The 23,302-nt window shown below is 42.0% G+C and overlaps 1 protein-coding gene across 1 annotated transcript in view; it reads right to left on the reverse strand.

Annotated features, from left to right (window-relative positions):
• Window positions 1-21,568, reverse strand: part of PIG-Z (phosphatidylinositol glycan anchor biosynthesis class Z) — a 34,950-nt gene extending 13,382 nt beyond the window's left edge. The window contains exons 1-2 of the mRNA XM_080278093.1: window positions 21,495-21,568; window positions 11,578-11,696 (exon numbers count right to left, since the gene is read on the reverse strand). Coding sequence (XP_080134219.1) covers window positions 11,578-11,696; window positions 21,495-21,568 — 193 coding nt within the window. The remainder of the gene's footprint in view (window positions 1-11,577; window positions 11,697-21,494) is intronic.
• Between the last annotated feature and the right edge of the window lie 1,734 nt (window positions 21,569-23,302).

Here is a 23,302-nt window from a genome sequence, read left to right on the forward strand (position 1 = left end):
ATTTTTATCTTTCACTCCCCTGCTAATTTCACTTCCACCCTGTCTTACTCTCTTCACCTCTTTCCAGAACATTTTCTTACAGTCCCTCTATTTTACACTCAAATTCCTTCCAAATTCCTCATCTACTCTCTTCTTACTCTCTCTTACTAATCTTTTCACCTCTCTGTTTCTTTCTACATATAACTCTCTCTTCCGCCTCTCAACTTATTCCACGCCCCTATTTATCATCCATTCATTGTATGCTTTCTTCTTTTATGCCACATCCTGTCTCACCTCTTCAGTCCACCACACTGTTCCTTGCACCCCCCCTTCGTCTTCTCTCCCTCCCACACACCACATCACATGCTGCACATATTTCTTCTGTAAATATCCTGCACACACCTTCCATATCCCCCATCTGCTCCAATTCATATTTGCCCAATCGTTCCTCCACTTCTCTCTTATACTCTGCCTTTCTCTCATCCTCTTGTAACCTTTCCACTTCCCTTGCAGCTACTCCTTCCTCTCGTCTTTCCCTTCTCCTATTTCTCCATATTACTTCTTCTGACTTCTGTTAATTCTCTGTATGTTTTTAGCCTTTGTTTCCTTTACTAGTTTCTTTTTTCTTAGCTCTTTCTTCCTCTTCTGCATCTCTCCTTATCCAAACATTCTTGAACTCCTCCTTTTCTGATAATTTCCATGTTCTGTTAATGATTTCATTTACCAATATCTGAGACTTAAACTTTAAGTGGCCTCGCCCCTCCTTCCTCGTACTTTTCAAGCCTAAACACTTCTTCAATCTCTTCTTGAGCTTTGTTTTTACCCTCCTGATTCTATCTCATTTGCCTTAGTTCTTCTCTTTCCCTTACTGATCTTACTGTCATATGTTTTTCTTTTATTCCTGAAATTATCATGCATTTTTTCTTGTCTGCTACATCCCTGATTAACAATTCTCTACTTTTTAGTACCCTAACCACTTCTTTTTCCACCTTTTCTTCACTTTGTTGTTCTATAATCTCTTTGAAATTTATATTTCCTTCCTCTTGAATTTTCTTCCACCCCTTGTATTGTTCCTTGATTTCCTTAATATGTTCATCATGCATCCTTGATTTTGATTCACGTTCATCTAGTTAGCTTTTCATCCTGTCCCTTTCTTCTTCCAACCTCTTATTTTCCCTGTTGAGCTGTTTTATTTCATCTGAGGCAGATTCATTACTCAATTTCAGTTCTGTAATTTACCTTTCTTGTTCCGCACTGCGTGTACAGACGTTACCCAACTTGGTCTGAAGTATCTTAATCTCTTTCTCCTGTTCTAAGGTCAGGTCCATTCCTGCAGCACTCTAATTATTGTCAACTCCTGGACATTCCTCTCCGCCATTTTCTCCACTTCTGCTACTCTTGTTTGATTCAGTTTAGTACTTCCTTTACCCTTATCCTCATCTGAAAAGCCCTCAAATTCACTGCCATCAGATGTAAACAAAGAGCTCCCTCCTTCCACCATGATGCAACCTATGAAAACTTTCCACTTCCTCTGTTTTGTACTCGTTTGACCAAAATCTGCGTTTTTTTTCATTAATATCAGATGGGACAACTACTCACGTATTCATGCACATAATCACAAAAGGTCTGGCTCCTTTACGCCGCTGATTCAGCGATTATTTCCCCACGATCCACGAAAGCTCCATCTCTGTCGCCGACGGAGACGGAGCCCTCATGTGTGTGTGTGTGTGTGTGTACACACTTTCAAGTCATAGTGCTTGAGGAAAACTGTGGTAAGGTGGGTGGGGTGGGTAGAACATATGGTCAGTCAGGATAGTTGGTGGGGTTGGGTTGGTACAACAGGCATGATGGGTGAGTGAGTGGCAAGTGTGAATGGATGTGTGGTTGGTTAGGTGGGTGAGTGAGTGGACAGGATGGATAGGTGGGTGGTAAATGGTATGTAGGTGGGTGGTCATGGTGGGTGGGTAGGAGGGTAGGGAGAGTAAAGCAGGTGAGTGGGTGGTAAATGTGGATAGTTGGTGAGCAGGAGGGGTAGAGTGAGTACTGTATGAGTGGGTGGTAAATGTAGGTAGGTAGGTGAGCAGTCATGATGAGTGAGTGAGTGGTCAGGATGAATGGGTGGATGGGTGGTAGAGAGGGCAAGGTGGGTAGGTGGATGGGTACAATGGATGGGCAGGGTGAGTGGGCAGATGTGTGGCCTTCCAGAAGATCAGACAAGAGAAGGGAAAATGTTGTTTCTTATTAAAATGGGAAATGCAACTTGGAAGTGTGGGGGTCAATATTATTAACGCTTCCCATAAGCAAGCAGTGCTTTTCTGAAATGAGCTTTATCATCTGATGCTTGCTTGAGAAAAATACTAAAATGGTAAGGATATCACTGTCACTGAATGAGGTACTAGTTTGCAAAGTCTATTCAGAAAGTATCAAACCTTAGGTTATAAAAAATAAATAGCTTATCTGTTGATGTAGGGCACAAATCCCTCTCAAAGTAGGCCCCTTCTGACTTAACACATGTAGCCCAGCATTCCTTCCACCGCCTGAAACATTTTTCAAAATTGTTTTTGGTATCTCCTGCATTCGTCATAATCTATTCTCTCGTCTCAAATCAAGAGCCCTTCAGCAGAGTTTTGAGCTACTGTATAACCAAATGTTGCATGGAGCCATGTCCAGTAAGCAGGGAGCCTGCCGGACCTGTGGGATATTGTGCTTGGCCAAAAATTCCTGAATCAATTGAGAAGAATGGGCAGGGATGTTGTTATGGTGCAGCTTCCAGCTTGATGCCTTCCGAAGGTCTGGTCTCTTCCACTGAACTGTCACAAAGATGACGGATGACATCAAGGTAGTAATGACTATTGAAAGTTTGACCATCTGGTGCATATTCGTGATGCACAACACCACAGTAGTCATATACAGTACATATATATATATATATATATATATATATATATATATATATATATATATCCCATTGGACCCCAGTGTCTGGAATACTGGACGGAACTGGGATTTTTCAAGTCTTTATAAAGTAGGGAACCCCCAGGTAGGGACCTATAAGCTTCGCGACTATGAGCCGATAGGCGGAGGGCAGTACGCTTAGTACCCACCCAGTGCCATGCCTTGCTCAGTACCCCTGGGATCCAATGGGATATATATATATATGAGCCTCTGTGGTACAGTGGTAGAGAATGCGTTTTCGTACATGGGTGAGCCAGGGTTCGTGCCCCGCCAGGGTAATAAACTTTGGGGGTGTTCACTCGGCCACGTACTGCATTGGCGGACACCAGAGGTGCTGTGGCTGAACCAGTGTCGCTTACCATAAACTATGCTTGCACCCAGTCAGCTTGCGCGGACTGATTACACTTGGTTCACAAACTACACACACATCCAAAGCCACTCCAACACTACAATTACACTTACAAGCACCTCTCACCCTACATACAATGTCTACTAGACAGCTTAAGCCACTTGGTAGAGATACATTGGCTGTATCGTCCCGACTTCAGTCGGGATAGGCCGGTCCTGCAGTGGATACTCAAACGGCTGATGATGATGATGATGATGATGATGATGATGATATACATATATATATATATATATATATATATATATATATATATATATAACATCATCATCATCATCATCATCATTAGCCGTTGAGGTCCACTGCAGGACAGGCCTATCCCTACCGAAGCGGGGATGATACAGCCAATGTATCTCTAACTACTGGCTTAGGCTGTCTGGTAGAGACTGTATCTAGGGTGAGAAGTGCTTGTGAGTGTGATTGTAATGTTGTAGTGGCTTTGGATGTGTGTGTAGTCTATGAACCAAGTGTAATCGGCCCGCCTTAACCCGACTGGGTGCAAGCATACTAGTATGAGACACTGGTTCAACCACAGCACCCCTGGTGTCCGCCAGAGTAGCAAGTGGCTTGGTGAATGCTTCCCAAAGTTTTTACAACTCTGGCGGAAGGCGAACCCGCACTCATCAGCGTGCAAAACGCACACTCTAAAGCTGTACCACAGAGACTCATATACTGTATGTGTATATATATATATATATATATATATATATATATACTATATATATATAAATATATGTATATATATATATATATATATATATATATATATATATATATATATATACTGTATATATATATATATATACTGTATATATATATATATATATATATATATATATATAAATATATCGTTCTTACTGTCAGAGTCCGAGAGGAGGCGGTTATTCATCAAGGTGGCCAGGGACTTGCTGTAAGTAGCCAGAATGTTTCATACTGTACTCTTTTCCATACTATACTTACCAGAATGTTTCATACTGTACTTTTTTCGATACTATACTTACCTCATGCATGTGCAGTAGGAATGTGTTTTTCTGAGTTAGGCTAGGTTAGGGTCCATAAGTACCAGAATGTTTATTAATGTATGAACATACTTCTAAACCCTCATTTTATGTTTCTTTTGCATTTATTTCAGTCATTTATGTGCCTTATTGATGTGATTTGGGTGTTAAATAAGTGCTATGCATGTCCAGAGAGAGTTGTATAGGTGTTTCTCTGAGTTAGGGTCCATAAGTACAAGTCCATAAGCTGGGGCCCAATATCCGGACGAAACCAATAACCGGACCTACCAATGGCTCTATTACTCCGGATATTGGAGTGATTACTGTATATTAATTGTATATATATTATATATATATGTAATATATATATAATATATATATAATTATATATATATTATATCTATATAATTATATATATATTATATATAAATATTATACATATATATATATATATATATATATATATATATATACTATATATATATATATATATATATATATATATATATATATATATATATATTATATATGTATATTATATATATATATATATATATATATATATATATATATATATATATATATATATACAGTTCGTTTGCACGTGATCACAGTGAGGAAATTGCATAGCACGCGAGTGACCAAAAATCATACCCATAAAACTTTGAATGTGCAAGTTTAGCCCACAATACGCAAGGCAGAGGCAAGGAGTGGCCCAAAACCACTATTTTCCCTGACTACGCGACACCCCTCCCCACACGACGCACCAATAGTGACTTAGAGATTTGTGGTGAAGGTGCTCAAGTGGGGTCTACAGTAAGATCTCGTCAATAACGAATTTGACGATAACGTTTTCGGCAATAACGGTAAGTTAGAATAGATACCCAGTTTCTATAAAAATGTTTTGATTCACTTGAATGAAGGTTATTTCGCGAATGCCAAGTTCTTATACAGCCAATACGACCGTAACAAGTTGGGGAATGAAACAGGCAAACAAGAAGAGGTAAAGGAAATTGCCAAAAATATGATCTGTTGCAAGGAGGAGATGGAGGATCCTCCCCTCACCACCTCCCCAGACTTGCCCGCCGCCGTCCCCTCAACCTCCACTGCCCTACCTGACTCACCAGCTGCCTCCCCCTTCACCTCCACAGCCCCACCTGACTTACCTGCTTCACCTGGCATACCTGCAACCTCCACCATCATGATTTTTGCTGCATTCTGGAAGAAATATAATATTCGACAGGCCGTAAATTTCTTCATCAAAGCCTGGAATAATAAAACACTGGCAACCATTAAACAGGCGTGTGCTGCTGGTGCGGCGGCGGGGGCACTCTAAGTGTGTTGCTGCACCTCGGAACCCTTGTTATTAAAGTCCATCGGGCCTGCTGTCGTTTGTTGTTAAGGTGACTAACCATATTTTTGTTACTGTTGCTATGTCTCTAGCGTATGTCTAAAAATTTTTCCTTTATTATGTCTCTAAGGGTAAAAAAAAAAAAAAAGTCATGGTATGAGGGGGTACTGCCCATATGTAATTTTTCCCATACAATTATGTATTCACAGAGTGTGATTTCACAGTGCATGAGGATCAGGAACACCCATCCACTCATGTATTGTGTGAGCCCACTGTATATATATATATATATATATATATATATTTAACCCCTAATGCGTATACAATGGACAGCCGACACCCCCCCGGGTGGCGGGGTTCGATCGCGGTCTGAGTACCTGTAGGAAAATAATAGCCAAATATCAGAGATTAACCCTAGAACATTATACTTGGTATGGCAGATAGTACTTACATTCAGCTTTCTCCAGAGACAGGTATTAAGCTTTCGTGGACTACCCAAGGACTTGTGGAGACTTGCAAAGTTGGGTAACAAAATCTTCACTTTCCTACCTCCAGCAACCCGGTTTCCCCTCTACCACAGCCTCATTCTGTCACAGTATACTTTATACTACAACGTACAGGTAGTTTGGAATCCGTATTTGTACAATACGCACTGAAAATAAGGCTAAAATCAACGCGGCGACGGTCTTCCCGTCACTCAACAAACATTTCCATTTTCACAGCTAAAAACACGTATACTACATTATTTTCAATCATATTACTTCCCAAAAGTTCATCGCAGCGCTCTTTTTATTCTGCCTTACGCCCATCACTTTATTCTCGTTCCTGTCGGCCGCTCGCTCTGACTCAGAAGAGCTAGAACTCGCCATAATATCACTTAAAAGCCTGTGGTAAACTGACGCTAAACAGAGGCAAACCGTGCGAAAAAAAGCTAGTGTGACAACTGGGGAAACAAGCGTTTCCTATTAGCATAAACTGCTTGTGAGAGGAGAGCGCAGATTTACAGTTCTGAGCAGTCAGAGCGCTGCCATGTATCACAGCCAGGCTGGCCGGGCCGTGGTGGGGGGGGAGGGGGGAAAACGCGATACTTGGCAACAACGGAGGTCAGTAGTACAAAGGTAAAGTATGCTAATTGTAGCTAAAGGGTGGTGGTACTGATAGACAATACCAGCTGGAACATCCTTGCCGGCGTTTATTCAAAATTAACTCGAATCGCAAACGCGACGATCCGCCGTTATGTCCTTTTTGGCGAGCGTCGCAAACGCGACGCCCCGCGTTTTAGGGGTTAAAAAAAAAAATCAACATGAGAGTGCACTTCATCAAGCTGCAGACCTGCTTTGCTTTTATTGGCCAAGGCGATCCTGCATGCTTCCATTAAAATGACTGTGGATTGGTTTCTGGGTTGTATCTGTACACCCAAGTCTCATCTCCAGTGATACCGGTCTTCAGAAAGTCTGGATCATCATTTGCACACTCCAACACATCTTGAGCGACGTTCATCCGAGAGAAGACGTCAGGACAAATGCTACGAAGCACCTGCAGGAGATACCGAAAACCAGCTTTGAAAAATGTTTCAGGCAATGAAAAGCACGCTGGGCTACGTGTGTCAGGTCAGGAGGGGCCTACTTTGAGGGAGAATGATGCCCTTGCTCAACAGGTTAGCTTTTTAATTTTTTAGAGACCAAGGTTGGATACTTTCTGAACAGACCTTGTATAATAAGCTTTACTAACTGGAAAACTATTAACACTTTGGCTGGCCCCACGCACTCACCTCGCTACACACCAAGGTCAGCCAAGGCTTGCCAGGCAGCCTGTAGTAACTCGCAAATGTTTACACTCTTTTCTTGTTTCTGCGCTTATTTTCTGTGCTAGCTACTCATTTTAGTATCAAATTGTTTACAACTGATCTTTTTATAAGGATATATGCATATAAGACTGAAGAGAATACCAGCATTACCAATACTATAATAGAATGTACTATGACGTGAAAAGAATGTAGGCAGTCTGCGTAGATGTTTATACTCTTTCTTTATTTTCGACATAATTTTTTGTGCTTTTTTTATTCATTTTAATCTCTTTGTTCGCAAGTGTTTCTTCTACAACAATATGTATAAAATACTGAGCAAACAACCAACATCACTATTACTAACACTGATGAAGTGTGAAAAATGTAGGCAGTTTGAGTAAATGTTTATACACTTTATTATCGATGTTAGTTTTTGTGCTATTTTATTTAGTTCGAAAGTGTTTGTTCTACAATGACATATGTATAAAATGATGAGCAGACAACCAACATCACTATTACTAACACCATAAGGAAGGCCAGGCATGCTCCATCAGCACACAGTCTTTTAAATATTTGTACTTATACTTTATATTATTTCTGACAATATTTTGCATGCTACTTCATTCATTCTAGTCTCTAATTGTTTGTATGAGTTTGTTCTACAGTAACATATGCATTCGTGAATGAACAGAACACAAACTCACTCTTACTAACACAGTACATACAGCAAAAGGATAAATATACTGTATATGCATCTATCTATCTATCTATCTATTGCCAGATGCCTTAATCTCGTAAGGGGTGGCTACAAACAAATTCCCTCCATGTCGCCCTGTCCCCTGCCATTTCACTTCCCTGCTCCCAGCTCACACCCCTCTCCCTCATATACTTCTCCACTCCATCCCTCCATCTCATCCTTGGCCTCCCCCTCCCTCTCCCCCCCTCCACCTCACTCATACACTCTCCTTGTTAGTCTCTCACTCTCCATCCTCTCCACAAGGCCAAACCACCTCAGTGTGTTTTTCCTAACACTTCCTATCACATCCAGATCCAAACCACAATGCTCCTTCACTTCCTCATTTTTTAATCTGTCTCTCCATGTGACTCCACATGCTCCTCTCAAATAACTAATTTCCACAGATCTCACTCTTGACTTGTGTCCCTCCAACAAGGTCTAAGCTTCACTTCCATACATTAGAGTTGATATCACAATACTGTTATGTAGTAGCTTTTTCACTTCCATGATCACTTCCCTGTTTTTTATTACTTCTTTTACGGAACCAGCAACCTTTCTTCCCTGTTGCACCCTTTCAAGCACTTCACCCTCTAAACTTCCATCCATACTCATCACACTACCCAAGTACTTAAACGCACTCACATTTTCCATTTCCTCCCCATTCAGTCTCACTGTACATTCACTGATTCCACCTCTCTTGAAGGCCATAACTTTACTCTTCCCTACATGCACCTTTAGATTCCGTTTCTTATATACTCTCCCAAACTCTTCCACCAAGCCTTGCAGCTCCCATTTGTCTTCACTTAACAACACAGTACCACCTGCAAACAACAGTACAGCGAATTTCCAAACACTGCCCTCTCTCATTAGGGCCGCTCCAATATCCACTGCCCTACCTTGTATCTCTTTTATAACCCCATCCATGTACAGACTGAACAACCATGGAAACATGACACATCCCTGTTTCAATCCAACCTTCAAATAGAGAAATTCACTCAGTTCACCATCCACACGCACTGCAGCCTTAGCACCCTCATACATACTCTTCACAGGATTCAGCAACTTCTCATCTACTCCATATATTCTTAATACTTTCCACAGTCCTTGTCTATCCAAGCTGTCATATGCTTTTTCCAAATCCATGAAGGCCACATACCACTTCTTTCCCTTCTTTTGAAACTTTTCTACTAAAGATCTAAGAATGAATATCTGATCAACACACCCTCTTCCCTTCCTAAAACCTCTCTGTTCTTCTCCAACTAATTCCCCTGTTATTTCCCAAAATCTGTCAATAAGTATCCTACCATATACTTTTCCTATTACACTAACAAGACAAATGCCCCTATGATTACCACATACTTCTTTTTCCTCTTTTCCTTAGTACAAGAGAATAATTATTGTAAGTATATGCATATTTAAGAAAAATAATCTATATACTGTAAATATATCTATACTTACTGTCCAATGATGTTTGGAGAGCATGGGAAGAACGGAAAGACAATGGCTTGCATTTTAAACCTAGTCAGTTTTTTTCCAGCTGACGTAAATGTCGGCAATCGACATCCCGCCTGCCAGAGTTAGCAATCATAAACATTACCATTCGCCTTCAGACAGTGCTGCCGTCAACACCTCTCTACACTGTACTCAATTCTGTATGATCCTTGCTGATTTTGGTATTATTTTGCATATACACATAACTTTCACATATGTGTTTTCACTGTCACTTACCTAGTCAAAACAGGACGGTAAATATGCCCGGATTCTTGATCTCATTTAATATTTCAATAGGATAACATGTCCTCTCACTCCACTCCAGCCCACAGCATTGTTTCCTCAGTGAGAGCAGCTAATGCTATACAACCAATCATGCCTGGAGAATCACTGAACAACAAGGAGTAACAAAAAAAGACAAAAGTTGAAGTATGACTAATACATGCATCCCGTCACATCGTGGTGGATACTGAGTCTGAACCAATGGGCAACGGTTAAGGTTTTCACGATCTACTGGGCACAGAGTTGCCACATATTATAATATTGGCATATTAAAAATTAGCTGGGGGTCTGTAAAGCAATAATAAAACAACAGTTACTAATGAAACATATAAATATATTGTACACTGTTACGGTTGTGGGGGTAGAAAGGGTTTTGGGAGAGAATGGTAGGAGTGGAGGTTGGAAGAGGAACTGGAGAGAAGGGTGAGAGGCAGGGAGTTGGGTGTCAATCGTTTCCCGCCAATAGTGGGATACGGTATATTTTAAAATATTGCACAGGTGCTAACTTTGGTGGCCAGTTTTCCTTTTGTTTGTATTTTTTCCCTGATTAATATATTTTGAAGTATTTTTTTAATTCTTTTTTTCATTGTATAATGCAGATAGGAATTAACAATACATTTCTTCACGTTAGCTCAATGTATTTACCACTGATTCAAAATCCATCGTCACCTCAGTCATAAACTCAGACACTACAAATGCTGATATTTATTCACGTTAGCTCAATGTATTTACCACTATTAATATGAAACGAAATCGATAGTCATCTCAGTCATGAAAGATGATACAGTAAGTGCCTCTGGATGACCAAAAAAGCGAGTCTCGTCGCGTAGGTGTTTATGCACCTAATTTTTTAAATTGTTTGTTTTCCTTGCGTTTAAGCTTGATAAGCATTTTTTTTTCTGGACTGCTCCTACACTTATTCAAAACCATCATGAGAGAGTGAAAATGCTTGGAATGTGCTTGTGCTTGGAAGGATTTGCAGGGACATAAAGATATTCTGTATTTCCTTCCCAGCTCAGGATGACGACTGCCAACATTTACGTCACCTGGAAAAAAAACTACTATAGTCCCACAAACATTGAACAGTAAATGGTCTGCTGGTGAATATTTTACTTCAATGACGTATAGAACGTCATTAGTCAGCTTATGGGAGTTTTTTGGATGAAGTAAATAACATCATCGGCCAGCCAAAGCATGAATGAACTCATAAATCACTAGGATACTTTCATTAAGTGTGGTCAGTAGGCACACTGTGACTTAGAACACGAACACTACTCCATTACCCAGCAATTCCCACCCTCATGTCTCTCCATCATACCCCACCCTCTCTCTCCCTTAACTGGAGTAAGATTCACGCAGCCCAGCACTTCATACCTCGAGTTCCATTCTTTGTGACTGTGCATGTGTCTGTGTAAGTACCAAATCAAAACAGCCACAGGAGAGAGGGACCATGGCCTGAGGTGATTTTCTTTTCAGAGTGACTGTACAAGATGACACATTTGAGGAGTGGGTAATGGGGTACCTACTAATACTGACCTAACACTCCTAAATAAATATACAAAATGGAAGAGGTAGCAACACCTGACTACATACGTGCCATGACCTGGAGGGATTGGTGGAACTCATCAGGGTGGATGTAGCCAGTCTGGACAGTGGCAAGGTACAGCCGTGCCCCTGCCAGTATCCACCACAATACAGAACTGTCCCGCACTCTGCAAGAAAATGGACACATCAGAGTTTGATTAACTCACCAACCAATAAGAAGCCACTGGAAACATAATCCAAATAAGTACCGTGACATGTTCCACTCTCAATGCCAGGAGTCTCAGTAAGGACAAGTCAGAGGGCATTATAAGTTTTAGCTTCAGATGTCTATTCAACAAAAACTGCACTCAAATGAAGAAAATAATTTGGCAGAGATTTTCATACTTTTGCAGTTTATTTCTCACTACCCACTGGCATGATAAGGGAACACTAACATTCTACACAAAACTTCTTTATTCATCCACCTGAACATGGAGATTTCTGTCATTCTGCTGCTTCTTTTCTATAGCTCAATGACATAATAAGACATTACTGTGGCTGTACACTATTTCTGCAGCACTTCTTCATGATTAGTGCCTATCCTCTAACTTTCCCTCTGTTGAGCACCACCTCTCCTCCTCTAAACCTCACCTTCTCTTCTTAACTGAGACTCAGCTGTCTGAGGCAACTGATAGCAAACCCTTTTCTGTATCCTCCTACTTTCTCTATACTAATTTCAAAGCCGAAAGGTGGCTGTTGTATATAAGTACAGTATGCAAAGAATTATCCTGCTCTCATGTTCCTGAACTTGATACTTCTGAATTCTCTACTTTCTGGCTTCAGCCTTCCTGTCATCCTCTTACTAAATATATCTGTGCTGTTTACTTATCCCCTATTTCTACTGACTATGAACAATTCTTCGACTATCTTACTTCTACGATGGAACACATCCATTTCTCCTTTCTCTGAAATCTCCATTCTAGGAGATTTCAATGTTCACCACAACCTTTCGCTCTCCTGTCCTTTCACTGAACCATCTGGTGAACGAGCCTACATCTTTTCTATCCTTAATGACCCAGTGCAGCTTGCACAACACCCTACCCATATCGCTGACCTCCTTGGAGAGAGCTCCAACATACTTGACCATTTCCTTACAACTAATCCTTCTGCTTACTCTGTTAATCTTTCCTCTCCTTTGGGCTCCTCCGATGACAACCGTATTACCTTAACCTGTCCTATCGCTCTGGTACTGCCTGTGGGCCCTCCAAAGAAACGTCGATTGTGACACTTTGGAGCAGCTGATTGGGAAGCCCGCAGGCAGTACTCCTTTGATTTTCCCTGGAGTGATTATTGTTTCCATGGCCGGAAGCCATCTGAGTGTGTCTTGCACATTACGGAGGTTATTCTCTTGGGCATGGAAGCATACATTCCTTTTTCATATCCACTGACTAATGCAAAAAAAATCCTGGTTTAATCACGCTTGTTCTAATGCTGTCCACAACAAGGAGAAGGCCTAAAAATGGTACTGGAGCCAACTCACCCCTGAATCTAATCTTTTTTATGTTTCTGTCCAGAATTGTGCCAAGTCTGTTCTTCGCTCTGCTAAAAATAACTTCATCCGTACTAAATGTTCTCAACTCTCCAACTCGAATTCTTCCCGCTCCTTCTGGCACCTTGCCAAAAAACTTTGTAACAACTTTACCTCATCACCCTTCCCTCCCCTTTTCTACTCTGATGGCTCTGTTGCTATTTCTTCTATTGATAAAGCAGGACTCTTCGCTCAGACTTCCTCCTCCAATTCCACCTTAGACGATTCCGGTGCTGTTCCTCCATCTCTTCCCCCCTCTGACTTCCTCATGGCTGATATTAAAATTTCTTCAGCTGATGCATTTTCTGCCATCACTGGCCTCAGTACTAACAAGGCATATGAGCCTGATAGGGTTTCTTCTGTTATCCTCAAGAACTGTGCTTCTATGCTTACACCCCGCACAGGTAAACTCTTTTGCATTTGCATATCAACTTGTACCTTTTCTTCTTGCTGGAAGTTTGCCCTCATTCAGCCAGTCCCAAAGAGGGGTGACCATTCCCAACCCTCTAACTATTGTCCTATTGCTTTAACATCCTGTGTCTCAAAAGTTTTCAGGTCTATTCTTAGAAAAATTTTAAAAGCATCTTTCCTATCGTAACCTTCTTTCTGATCGTCAGTATGGGTTCCGACAGGGACGCTCCACTGGTGATCTTCTCACCTACCTTTCAGACTCCTGGTCATCCTCCTTTTGGGACTTTGGCGAAAGCTTTGCCATTGCACTTGACATCTCAAAGGCTTTCGATCGAGTCTGGCACACATCTTTAATTTCCAAATTGCCCTCTTATGGTTTCTATCCTTCTATCTGTGCCTTCATCGCTAGCTTCCTTTCTGGTCGTTCTATAGCTGCTGTTGTAGACGGCCATCATTCTTCTCCTGGATATATCAACAGTGGTGTTCCTCAGGGGTCTGTCCTATCACCAACTCTCTTCCTTCTATTCATAAATGACCTTCTAGGCTGTACAATCTAACCCTATCCACTCATATGCCGATGATTAAGCCCTTCACCTTACCATTCAGTTCTCGCAACGTAAATCTCAGCAGTTACTTCAACAAACAAGGGATGAGGCTATGGCACACCTAATGTCTGACTTGGCTCATTTTTCTGACTGGGGTAAATATAATCTTGTTGTTTGTAATGCATCAAAAACTTAGTTGTTACACTTATCAACTCAACAAAATCTTCCACAGGAGTACCCACTAACGTTTAATAATATCCAGCTTAATCCTGCATCATCCTTAAAAATATTTGCGGTTTCAAACTCTCGGGACTTAACTTGGAAAGATCATATTACATCTCTTGTAAAATCTGCTTCTACAAGATTAAGTGTGCTAAGCCGACTCCGTACCTTCTTTATCCCTGCACAGTTGTTGACTTTATACATGGGTTTTATTCTTCCCTGTGTGGAGTACAACTCTTATGTGTGGGGAGGATCCCCACATACAGCTCTTCTCAATAGGGTGGAGTCAAAGGCTTTTTGTCTCATCAACTCTCCTCCTCTTACTGGCTCCCTTCAACCTCTGTCTCTTCGTTGCACTGTTGCATCTTTATCTCTTTTCTGTCGCTACTTCAAAGGTCACTGCCCCACTGAACTGTCTGCATGCATCCCTCCACCTTTACGACAGGTGCATATCACCCATCTAGCAGCAAACTCTCATCCCTTTTCTGTCCAACTCTTTAATGCAAAAGTAAACCATTACTCCCAGTCCTTCATTTATGTAACAGGTCAACTCTGGAACTGTCTCCCTCTGTCTGTATTTCCTACTTTCTATGATCTCCAGTCTTTCAAACGCAATGTGTCCCGGCATTTCGAAATGAACGGATCTTGCATTTGGATCTCTTTCGTGTTGTTTTTGTTTTTTTCTTGGAAGGAATTTTTTGTGGGCTCCTGGCCTTTGGTTCCTTCTTTCTTGCATTAATAAAAAAAATCATTTACTCACTTGATGTAGTGCTACCTACTTTTTCCTTCACCACTATTTTTTTTTTTTAATGCCTGCCCTTCTCTCATTTTACTTCTTCCTTCTTCTTCTTCCTGTCCTCTTCTTTCCAGTTCAGGCAGCTCTACACTGAGTGCCAAACCTAATGGTTTCCTGTCATCCAGGAAACTGCTTACAATGCTGGGTAGTAACTATATAACCGAATAACAGGATGATGTGGAGCCTATTACAGTGCCCCTGTTAACAGGTTGGAGAGATGCAAATGCAGCGTCCATCCAGAAACCAAACCTCCACACTTTACCCTGCGCCCCACTATAGCGAGGCAATCTAAAGCATGGAAACATCAGTTTACTGCATGGGATGGCCCAGCAGGGGTGGTTGCTTGCCTGTGGTTGATAGGTCTACTCAGCCAGACAGACTGGGATCACTAAAGGGCAAAAGCAGCTCAGCTGACAATGGTCAGATGGGAATTTTGGCCAAGTTAAAGTGGACAGACTACTGTATAGCTACCAGCATGGTCTTCAAGGGATAATGCCTAAATCCCTTCAATTTGTTGACACTTTATGAAAGCATATTTAATTTCTGGAAATCTTTTAGTTTAACATAGTGGTAACCCTGTATTCTGGTTTTGATTTTTGGCTTTTCTGGTGGGTTTTCATTTATTCTGAATATGTTTGATGCTCATTTTTATGATTTTACCCCATTTTGCTGTTTTCTCTCCCCCTCCCTTGACAACACAATGACAAACTAAGGTATTTCCAATAAAAATGGGTATAAAAACTTAACTGAAAGACATGAAAAACCTTCAGAAATATGCAGACTGTATCTAATGCAGGGTGGAGGGCTGCCCCCACCCCAGATTCTCCCCATAACATTAACCATCCAGACTGCTGCTATAAACAACCCTGAAAGCCACTCAAACTTTCCATGCATTTACAATCTTGGAAACCAATGTAACTGTGAAAGGTACGGTACTGTCTTGGCTTTTCAGCTAACATGTCACATCGGAGACTGAAAATGCCCCCATCTCCAGAACAACTTCACTGGGTTACTTGTTTTTCTTGAAAAGAAAGTACACATGATAACACTGCCAGAAGCACTTTTCACAATACCAACACAAATTACTGTAACTATCACACATCGGACACACCATCTTACTTGGTAAAGCATTGTGGCTATGGAAAAAGTCCAGACTGGTTGCATTATTTCAAAGCCAAAGGCTAATAATTTTGTAGGGTGCAGTTTTGTGGGGGATATGCTTAAGTCACTTTGGCATCTGTTGGGTCACATGCAGCCTCTAATTAGATGGGGCTTTGGTGCTTCCACTGATTTGTCAACACCTCAACACTCCTCTCACTGGCTGATGTAAAGGATCTCCCAGGAATTGAAGAAGAATGAATGATAGAGGGCAGCATGATCAGAAATTATTTTCAGGCAGCTGTTGCAAGGTCAAGATCTCACCTTGCTTATGGGAAGCAATATACAGTAGACTCGCGCTAAAACAGACTAACTGAGGGATGGCTGATCAGATAAAGCCAACATTCTGCCATATCTGATGGTTCCCCCTGACATGTGATTTCATGCACATGTTTGAAAATAAATGAGTACAATTCCATACTCTAGTACTAAAAATGTAAACTACACCCATTTTACACTAACATGGGTAATAATTCTGCCCTTCTACAGCTTATTTCACATCCTTGTCATAGCATTTCTTCATGACTAGTATAGTATCACTATCGTCTGTTATTACAACTCAACAGTCACAATGAGGAGAGGGAAATTTCAGGTTCGGTTGGAGTAAAGAGGGTAGGAAACACATGTACTGCGACCAACTGTGCCCTAGTTAACGGACATTGATCATTAAAACCAATGGAAGTTTGGCGGTGTTTGTTAAATATGATATCCACTATACGAGGGTCCATTATAGTGAGGGTCAACTGTAGCTTTGACAAAAATAAAACCTTGGTAGCGAGTTAGCTGAAGCACCAGCTGTTCAGGGCTGTACTCCGAGGAGGATGGGATGGCTGGTGATAGGGAGAGCTTGAGCTCCCGTTTCACTAGTCCTCAGGATACCCTGACCATCCCCCTTTGCTATCGTGACTGAGCAGGGAGTTATAGACATAAGTGTTAATGAGCACTACGGGGGTCTCAAAAACAGTCTCTGGAGAGTTACAGATTCAGTGTGTGAATGGACAAGGGGACCTGTAAAGCATAAAGTACAGTAAGATGGTGGTGGGATGAGGATGTAGAAGCCACAGCTAAGTGGAAAAGGAGATTTTTCCAGGAACAGAAAGGGATGGTAACAGAGGAATATGCTGCCAAGCATATGGCCAGAAAGGAGGTATACAGGACAAACTCTGAGTCTAAGACCTTTATAGGATAACTTAGGTTGTGTCAGTAGGAAGAATGTGGTATTTCAGGTGGCAAATCGGATGAAAAGGGAAAACAGGTAAGCAGAGTGATAAGAATGACAAAGGAAAGGTAGTGGTGGGTAATCAGAAAATTAAAGACACCTGGAGAGAGCATTATAAATGGAACCTGAATGTGAAGTTTGACTGGAACAGTGAAGGTCTGAAGTCATCAGATGTGGTGTTTGGCCATTGGCCTTTGATGCTGCTACTGTAGCTACCATGAGCAGGGCAACAGGTAGGATGCAGGTGGGGAAGGTGGTGGGTGTGTCTGGGTTGATTGTTGCAATGTTGAAGGTCTCAGTAGACAATGGAGTGGGTTTAGTTATGGTACCGGTACTGCTTTGATCAATTCAGTTATATATGGGTGTGTTGTCCCAGATGACTGACTGAAGAGTGTGATTTTAAATGTGTACATGGAGATCAGTGTTGTCCTGGAGGGAGGAAATTATAGAAGCATAAAACTTTTGGAACAGATAATGAAAGTAATGAGAGTCCTAGAAGGTATGGTAAGGGAAAGGGTGAATATAGATGAGATGCAGTTCAGGTTTATGCCACTAATGCCATATTCATTGTCTGACTGCTTCAGTAAAAATATACAGGAAACAAAAGGAATTTTGCATAGAAACTTTGGTTTCTGTTGATTTGGAGAAGGCCTTTAACAGTCCCTAGTGAGGTGGTGAAGTGGGCAATGAGAAAGCTTAGGATTGGGAGAGTGGATGGTAAGAGTAGTCATGGCTATGTATGTGGGTGCTTGCACCCAAGTGAGAATGAATATGGATCTGAGTGACAATTTTCTTGTAATTGCTGGTGTGCATCAAGGGTCAGTCTTGAGCCCCTTATTGTTTGTCATGGTGTTTGATGCTCTCTGACATGACTTCAGAAGTAGACTCCCATGGGAGATGTTGTATCCTGATGACTTAGTGCTGACTGCAGAGAATAAGAGGGCAGCAGAGGATTTAGGAAGTGGAGAGGCATGATGGGGTACAAGGCTTTGTGTAGCGGACAAAACAAAAGTGATGATAAATCTAGGGCTGGTAGCGGTACTGTCAAAGCAATCAGAGTGGGGTTATGTTTAGTTTGCCAAAAGGGTATGGGAAGTAACTCCATCTTGTGCTGTGTGTGTGATATGTGGCTGAATAAGAAATGTAGTGGTACTAGAGGTACGGTATGCTGTGAAACGATGCTGATTGTGTGCATGCACTGTGTCAGGGAGAGCAAGCAGCAATTGACAGGTGTGAAAGGACTGATCTTGCTGGAGTCTCATGAATGTATGGAGGAGTTTTGTTATTTTGGAAACATGGTACATATGTGTTGGAGGCGAGGCTGGAGCTATTACTGTGGCTAGGGAATGGTGTAGATGGAGGAAGTTCAGTGATCTGTTGCCTCACCTAACACTAAGAGAGCTCTCCCTCTAGGCTAAGGGATCCTTATATGCAGTGTGTGTTAGGAGTGTAATGGTGTATGACAGTGGGCAATAAAGATAGAGGATATTCACTGGTTTAAACTTACAGAAATGGCAATCAGATACCGTAGATGTGTAGTGAATCCTTGAATGGCCTGAGGGAAGGGCTAGGATTGTGACAGACAAGATGAAAGGAAGGATGGGACTGGAATGTAGAATGTATGCTATTGTTATGGGGAGGGGTAGACTCAGATGGTTTGGATATGATGTGATGATGCAGAGGTATGAACATCAAGGGTAAGGTTGAGAGAGGATGACCAAAAAAGGACCTGGGACGTAGTCACAAAATGTGACCTCAAGGATATAGGACTGAATAGCGAGGCTGCCAGAGGTGAAGCAGTGTAGTGAGCTGCCATTCGGTGACCAAGGCTGACGCATGCAAGTACAGTATGTTGGAGCCTTTATCAATGATACTACACAAACACACTGCCAAAGGAAAAGTCATAACGATGGCCACCTCTTCCTACTTTGAGGAGAAAATGTTGAGGAAGAGTAAAAAAAATACTGCAAGGCCATTTTTAACAAACTAAAAAATTAACAATGTCTATTGTCACCAAATTATTATATTTACCTTAGGAGACTTTTTTATTTTTTTTCAACTGGAGAGGTTCGACATTACACCTGAAAGTTTTGGGGATCATAAGAAACACAATGGAACAACACAATCCTCTTCGTGTTAGTAATTCTAGCTACCTTCTCTGCTGAGAAAAAGAAAAGAAAAATAAGCTCCAACTACCTGATGTACTGGTACAATGTTAGTTTAGGGGCATTGCCAGATGAAGTTTACCAGTCATTCTGACATCCTTAAAGATTTCTTCTAGCAACTGGTATACCGGTAATTCTGTAACTCTCAATTATCCGGCATATATCAGCCAAGCCCTAACCCAGTTAAAGCAAAATGCCAGATATTGCACAGTACCCCCCCATTAGCTCACTATTTGGTGTCGAGCTGGATATTGCATTACTATGTCTCGAACCTCTTTCCTAAAAACTTTCCCAGGAGTAAAAGATGAAAGTTAAGCATACAATACAATAAAATAATGATACCGGTACCATACAATAATACAACGCTAGTTGGCTACTGCACCATTTAAGAGCCAGCTGATACACCTCAACACTGGATTTTGCATAGAACTGCCACTTACGCCCCATTCTGGTGCTGGATATTGCATAATTTCACTGGATACTGCTTTGATAGATTTGAGCTGGCAGTGTTGGATACTGCACTGGGCTGTTATTGCGATGATGGATAACTGGGAGTGTACTTTGCAGCTGTGACACTGATTTTCGTTAATGGATGGACAGTTTTCTATAATAACCATTCCTGAGTTCTTACCATGCTGTCTACACGGCCTTTATGACGTATATACTATAGGCGAACCAATCTTTGTTGTCATTATATGTTTCTAAACAAGAGTATCATTTCAAATTGTCAAATCCATGCACTGCATTTTGTATTCTTTCCTTCTGTGCTAGGATTAGTTAGATCAAGGTGTTAGGTTAGGTTTGGTGAAGTTAGTTAAGTTGGGAGAGCTTTAGTTCAGGTTTGGTCATTAGATCGTTAGGTTGTGTTGGCTTTCAGAATGATTAGCTAATACGGTACTTGAAACAACAGCAAGTTTGAAAGACTGGAGGTGCATCAATGCTCTTACTTATTAGCATGTATCAGATTCATTTGTCTACAGTTTCTCTTGGGGAACAGAGAAAAGTGTGGTGGGAGTGGTCACATTCAAGTATTGCCGTAGTAATCAAAAAGTGTGATAGGAGTGGTCACATTCAAGTATTACTGTATCAATCAACTTCTCTTAAACAAAAATCAGTTATAACTACAAAACAGAATGATATTAAAGCTTAAAAAAAAAAAAAAAAAAAAAAAAAAAGATAGTGATTGATAAGCTCCTTCTGGTGATGCCCCTTAGGTCTAAAATAAAACTTGACCCAACTCTTGTATAAGGAATGACTATTACACTAAATGAACACTTTACTTGTAGCAGTAGGACCTTACCAGTTCATATTCATCCAGTTTTTGTTTTCTGTATTTTCCTGACTATTTTTGGGGTGGTAAATTACCTTTTCTTTCTGAAAAATTTCCCACAGTTACCATCACATTCCTTAAGCCATACCTATTACTGTCTAATCAATGCACTCAAAAGTGGTGTTCTTTCCCAACTTCCCTAACTAGTTGCTGGGTTAGGTTAGATTTAATTATTAGGTACAGTTAAGTTAGGTTAAGTTAAACAGGTTAGGGCAGTCCCTTGTGCCATTACCCTGTGAGTCGCATGAGTTGACACAGCAGAATGTGGCTACAAACAATAGGGAAACTGATTCTGTACTGGTATGAAACATTTAATTACTGCCCCAGAAATAATCAGAAAAATATAATGGACTATCATGAAGAACTGATTTGGTAAGGTGCTTCTACGGTACTGCTTCAAATAAAGTGAATGTTTACCACGATTACTCTTTGTACCATCATTACTTATACACTAAAACGACTGTACTAGTAGTACTCCATAAAATGACACATGATTCTATTGTCCAACAGTTACAGTGGCAGCCACCTACCTACACTCACTTACAAACTCACCTAACTGAAGGTATAATTTTAGGAGCCACTCGGTTCAGCATTGTACTGATCTTCACCCGCTTTTTAACTTCCATTATTAACGGCAACTAACCTCTTCTTTAATAATGACAGAGAACAAATACAACCCTTTTACTAACACCGAGAATGCTAGTTTTAAGTCACATTAAGAACATAACAACCACAGGTCCTGCCACAGCAGCCACCCAACACTGTTGTTGTTGTTTACTCAGGACTGTCACAAAGCAGTGTTGCCAGATCAATATTTCTCATCCTGCTAGAATGTAGCAAAAAAAAAAAGTCAAACCCTCAGGTATTATGTATAGGTCTATGATTACCACTAAATCTCCAACTTGTATTTCTTTAAGTATATAGTACTGTCTGTTGCAGTAAGTCTAGCAGAGTAAGTGGATGGTTCCATAAGTTCTTAGACTGAAGGGTAGAGAAGCCCTGAAGTTAATACACCCTCCTCTGATGGATGTGGAACACTGGGAAGCGGAGCCCTGCAGGGATGACTAACTATGCACTGGTGGTCAACGGTGTCTTGAAAAGCCGGGGCGGCTTTTCTCACCAGCGGGGGATTACAGGCGACAAATTTGACCCATGACGCGGAGGAACTGCTTCATGACATCACCTTGGCCTTGATGTCCTCCGGGAACCTAATCTGATTGTCAGGGTTCACTTTGTAGCCGCTACTGCTTAAATAATTTAAATTTCATTTTACATTTTGAAACTCTGAAATAGCTACCCCAACGGGAGACCATGGGGGGGATGGCGCAACACCCACCCCATGGAAGAGCCACACCTATCCCAAGGGGAGACCACAGGGAAGCGTATAGGGCGCGCGAAGGGCCCAGTCAAGACAAGCCTATGTCCCCCACTTCCTAGCGCTCCTCTTCCCCTCATCGGAGCCAGACAAGAGAACGCCGCCCTGGCAGACTACTCTCCAGCCGGGCCAGCACTCGCCAGGATCGGGGTGGGACTTGTAGTAATACAGTCTCAGGTAGCACCGCGATGACAGCCACCATCTGCATGGGGGAGAAGTCAGCCACCGTACGCTTCTCAGCTACTACCCCCTGCAGGACTGCAGCGACGGCCGCCATCCGCTCCGGGGAAGAGTCAGCCACCGTATGCCCTTCACCTGCAGCCTTCGCTGGGAACAGCACTGTGGTGACAGCCACTGTCCACACCGGGGAGAGATCAGCCACCGTGAGTCTCTCTGCTGTCACGAGAAGGGCAGAACTGCAGCGATGGCCACCTTCTACACCGGGGAAGGATCAGCCACCATCCGTCCTTCGTCTGCCACCTCCTTAGGGAACAGGACCGCAATGACAGCCAATGTCTGTGCTGGGGAAGGGTCGGCCACCGTACACCCTTCACCTGCTGTCCCAGGGGTAGCAGGACCATAGTGATGGCCACCATCTGTGCTGGGGAGGGATCAGCCACTGTATGTCCCTTGTCTGCTGCCCCTGTGTCTCCCCTCACGGAGGACGTCCCTTGCTTCTCTCACCATCCATCCAGAGGCCGAGTAGGACACCCTTCTCTCTCTCCCCACAGAGGCAGTCCCCCGGCAGAGTTGCAGCTGGAGGAGATCTGGCGAGGCCCCATGGTGAGCCTGGGGATCTGTTCCCTGCAGCCAGTGCCTCGACAATGCCCCTCACTGTCGGACTCCAGGAGAAAGAGACACCGCAGGCAGCTCCTGACGGCAACTCGATCCAAGGGAGACCACAGCCCCCAGTCACCTAGGGGTGCCCCCAGGGGCGTGACCTCCCCAGCCCCATAGGCAAACAGTCATCCTCCAGGAGCGGGCA

Source organism: Coenobita brevimanus, chromosome 72 (assembly GCF_032717465.1).
Source record: "Coenobita brevimanus isolate Jiangsu-jjx chromosome 72, ASM3271746v2, whole genome shotgun sequence".
NCBI lineage: Eukaryota > Metazoa > Arthropoda > Malacostraca > Decapoda > Coenobitidae > Coenobita > Coenobita brevimanus.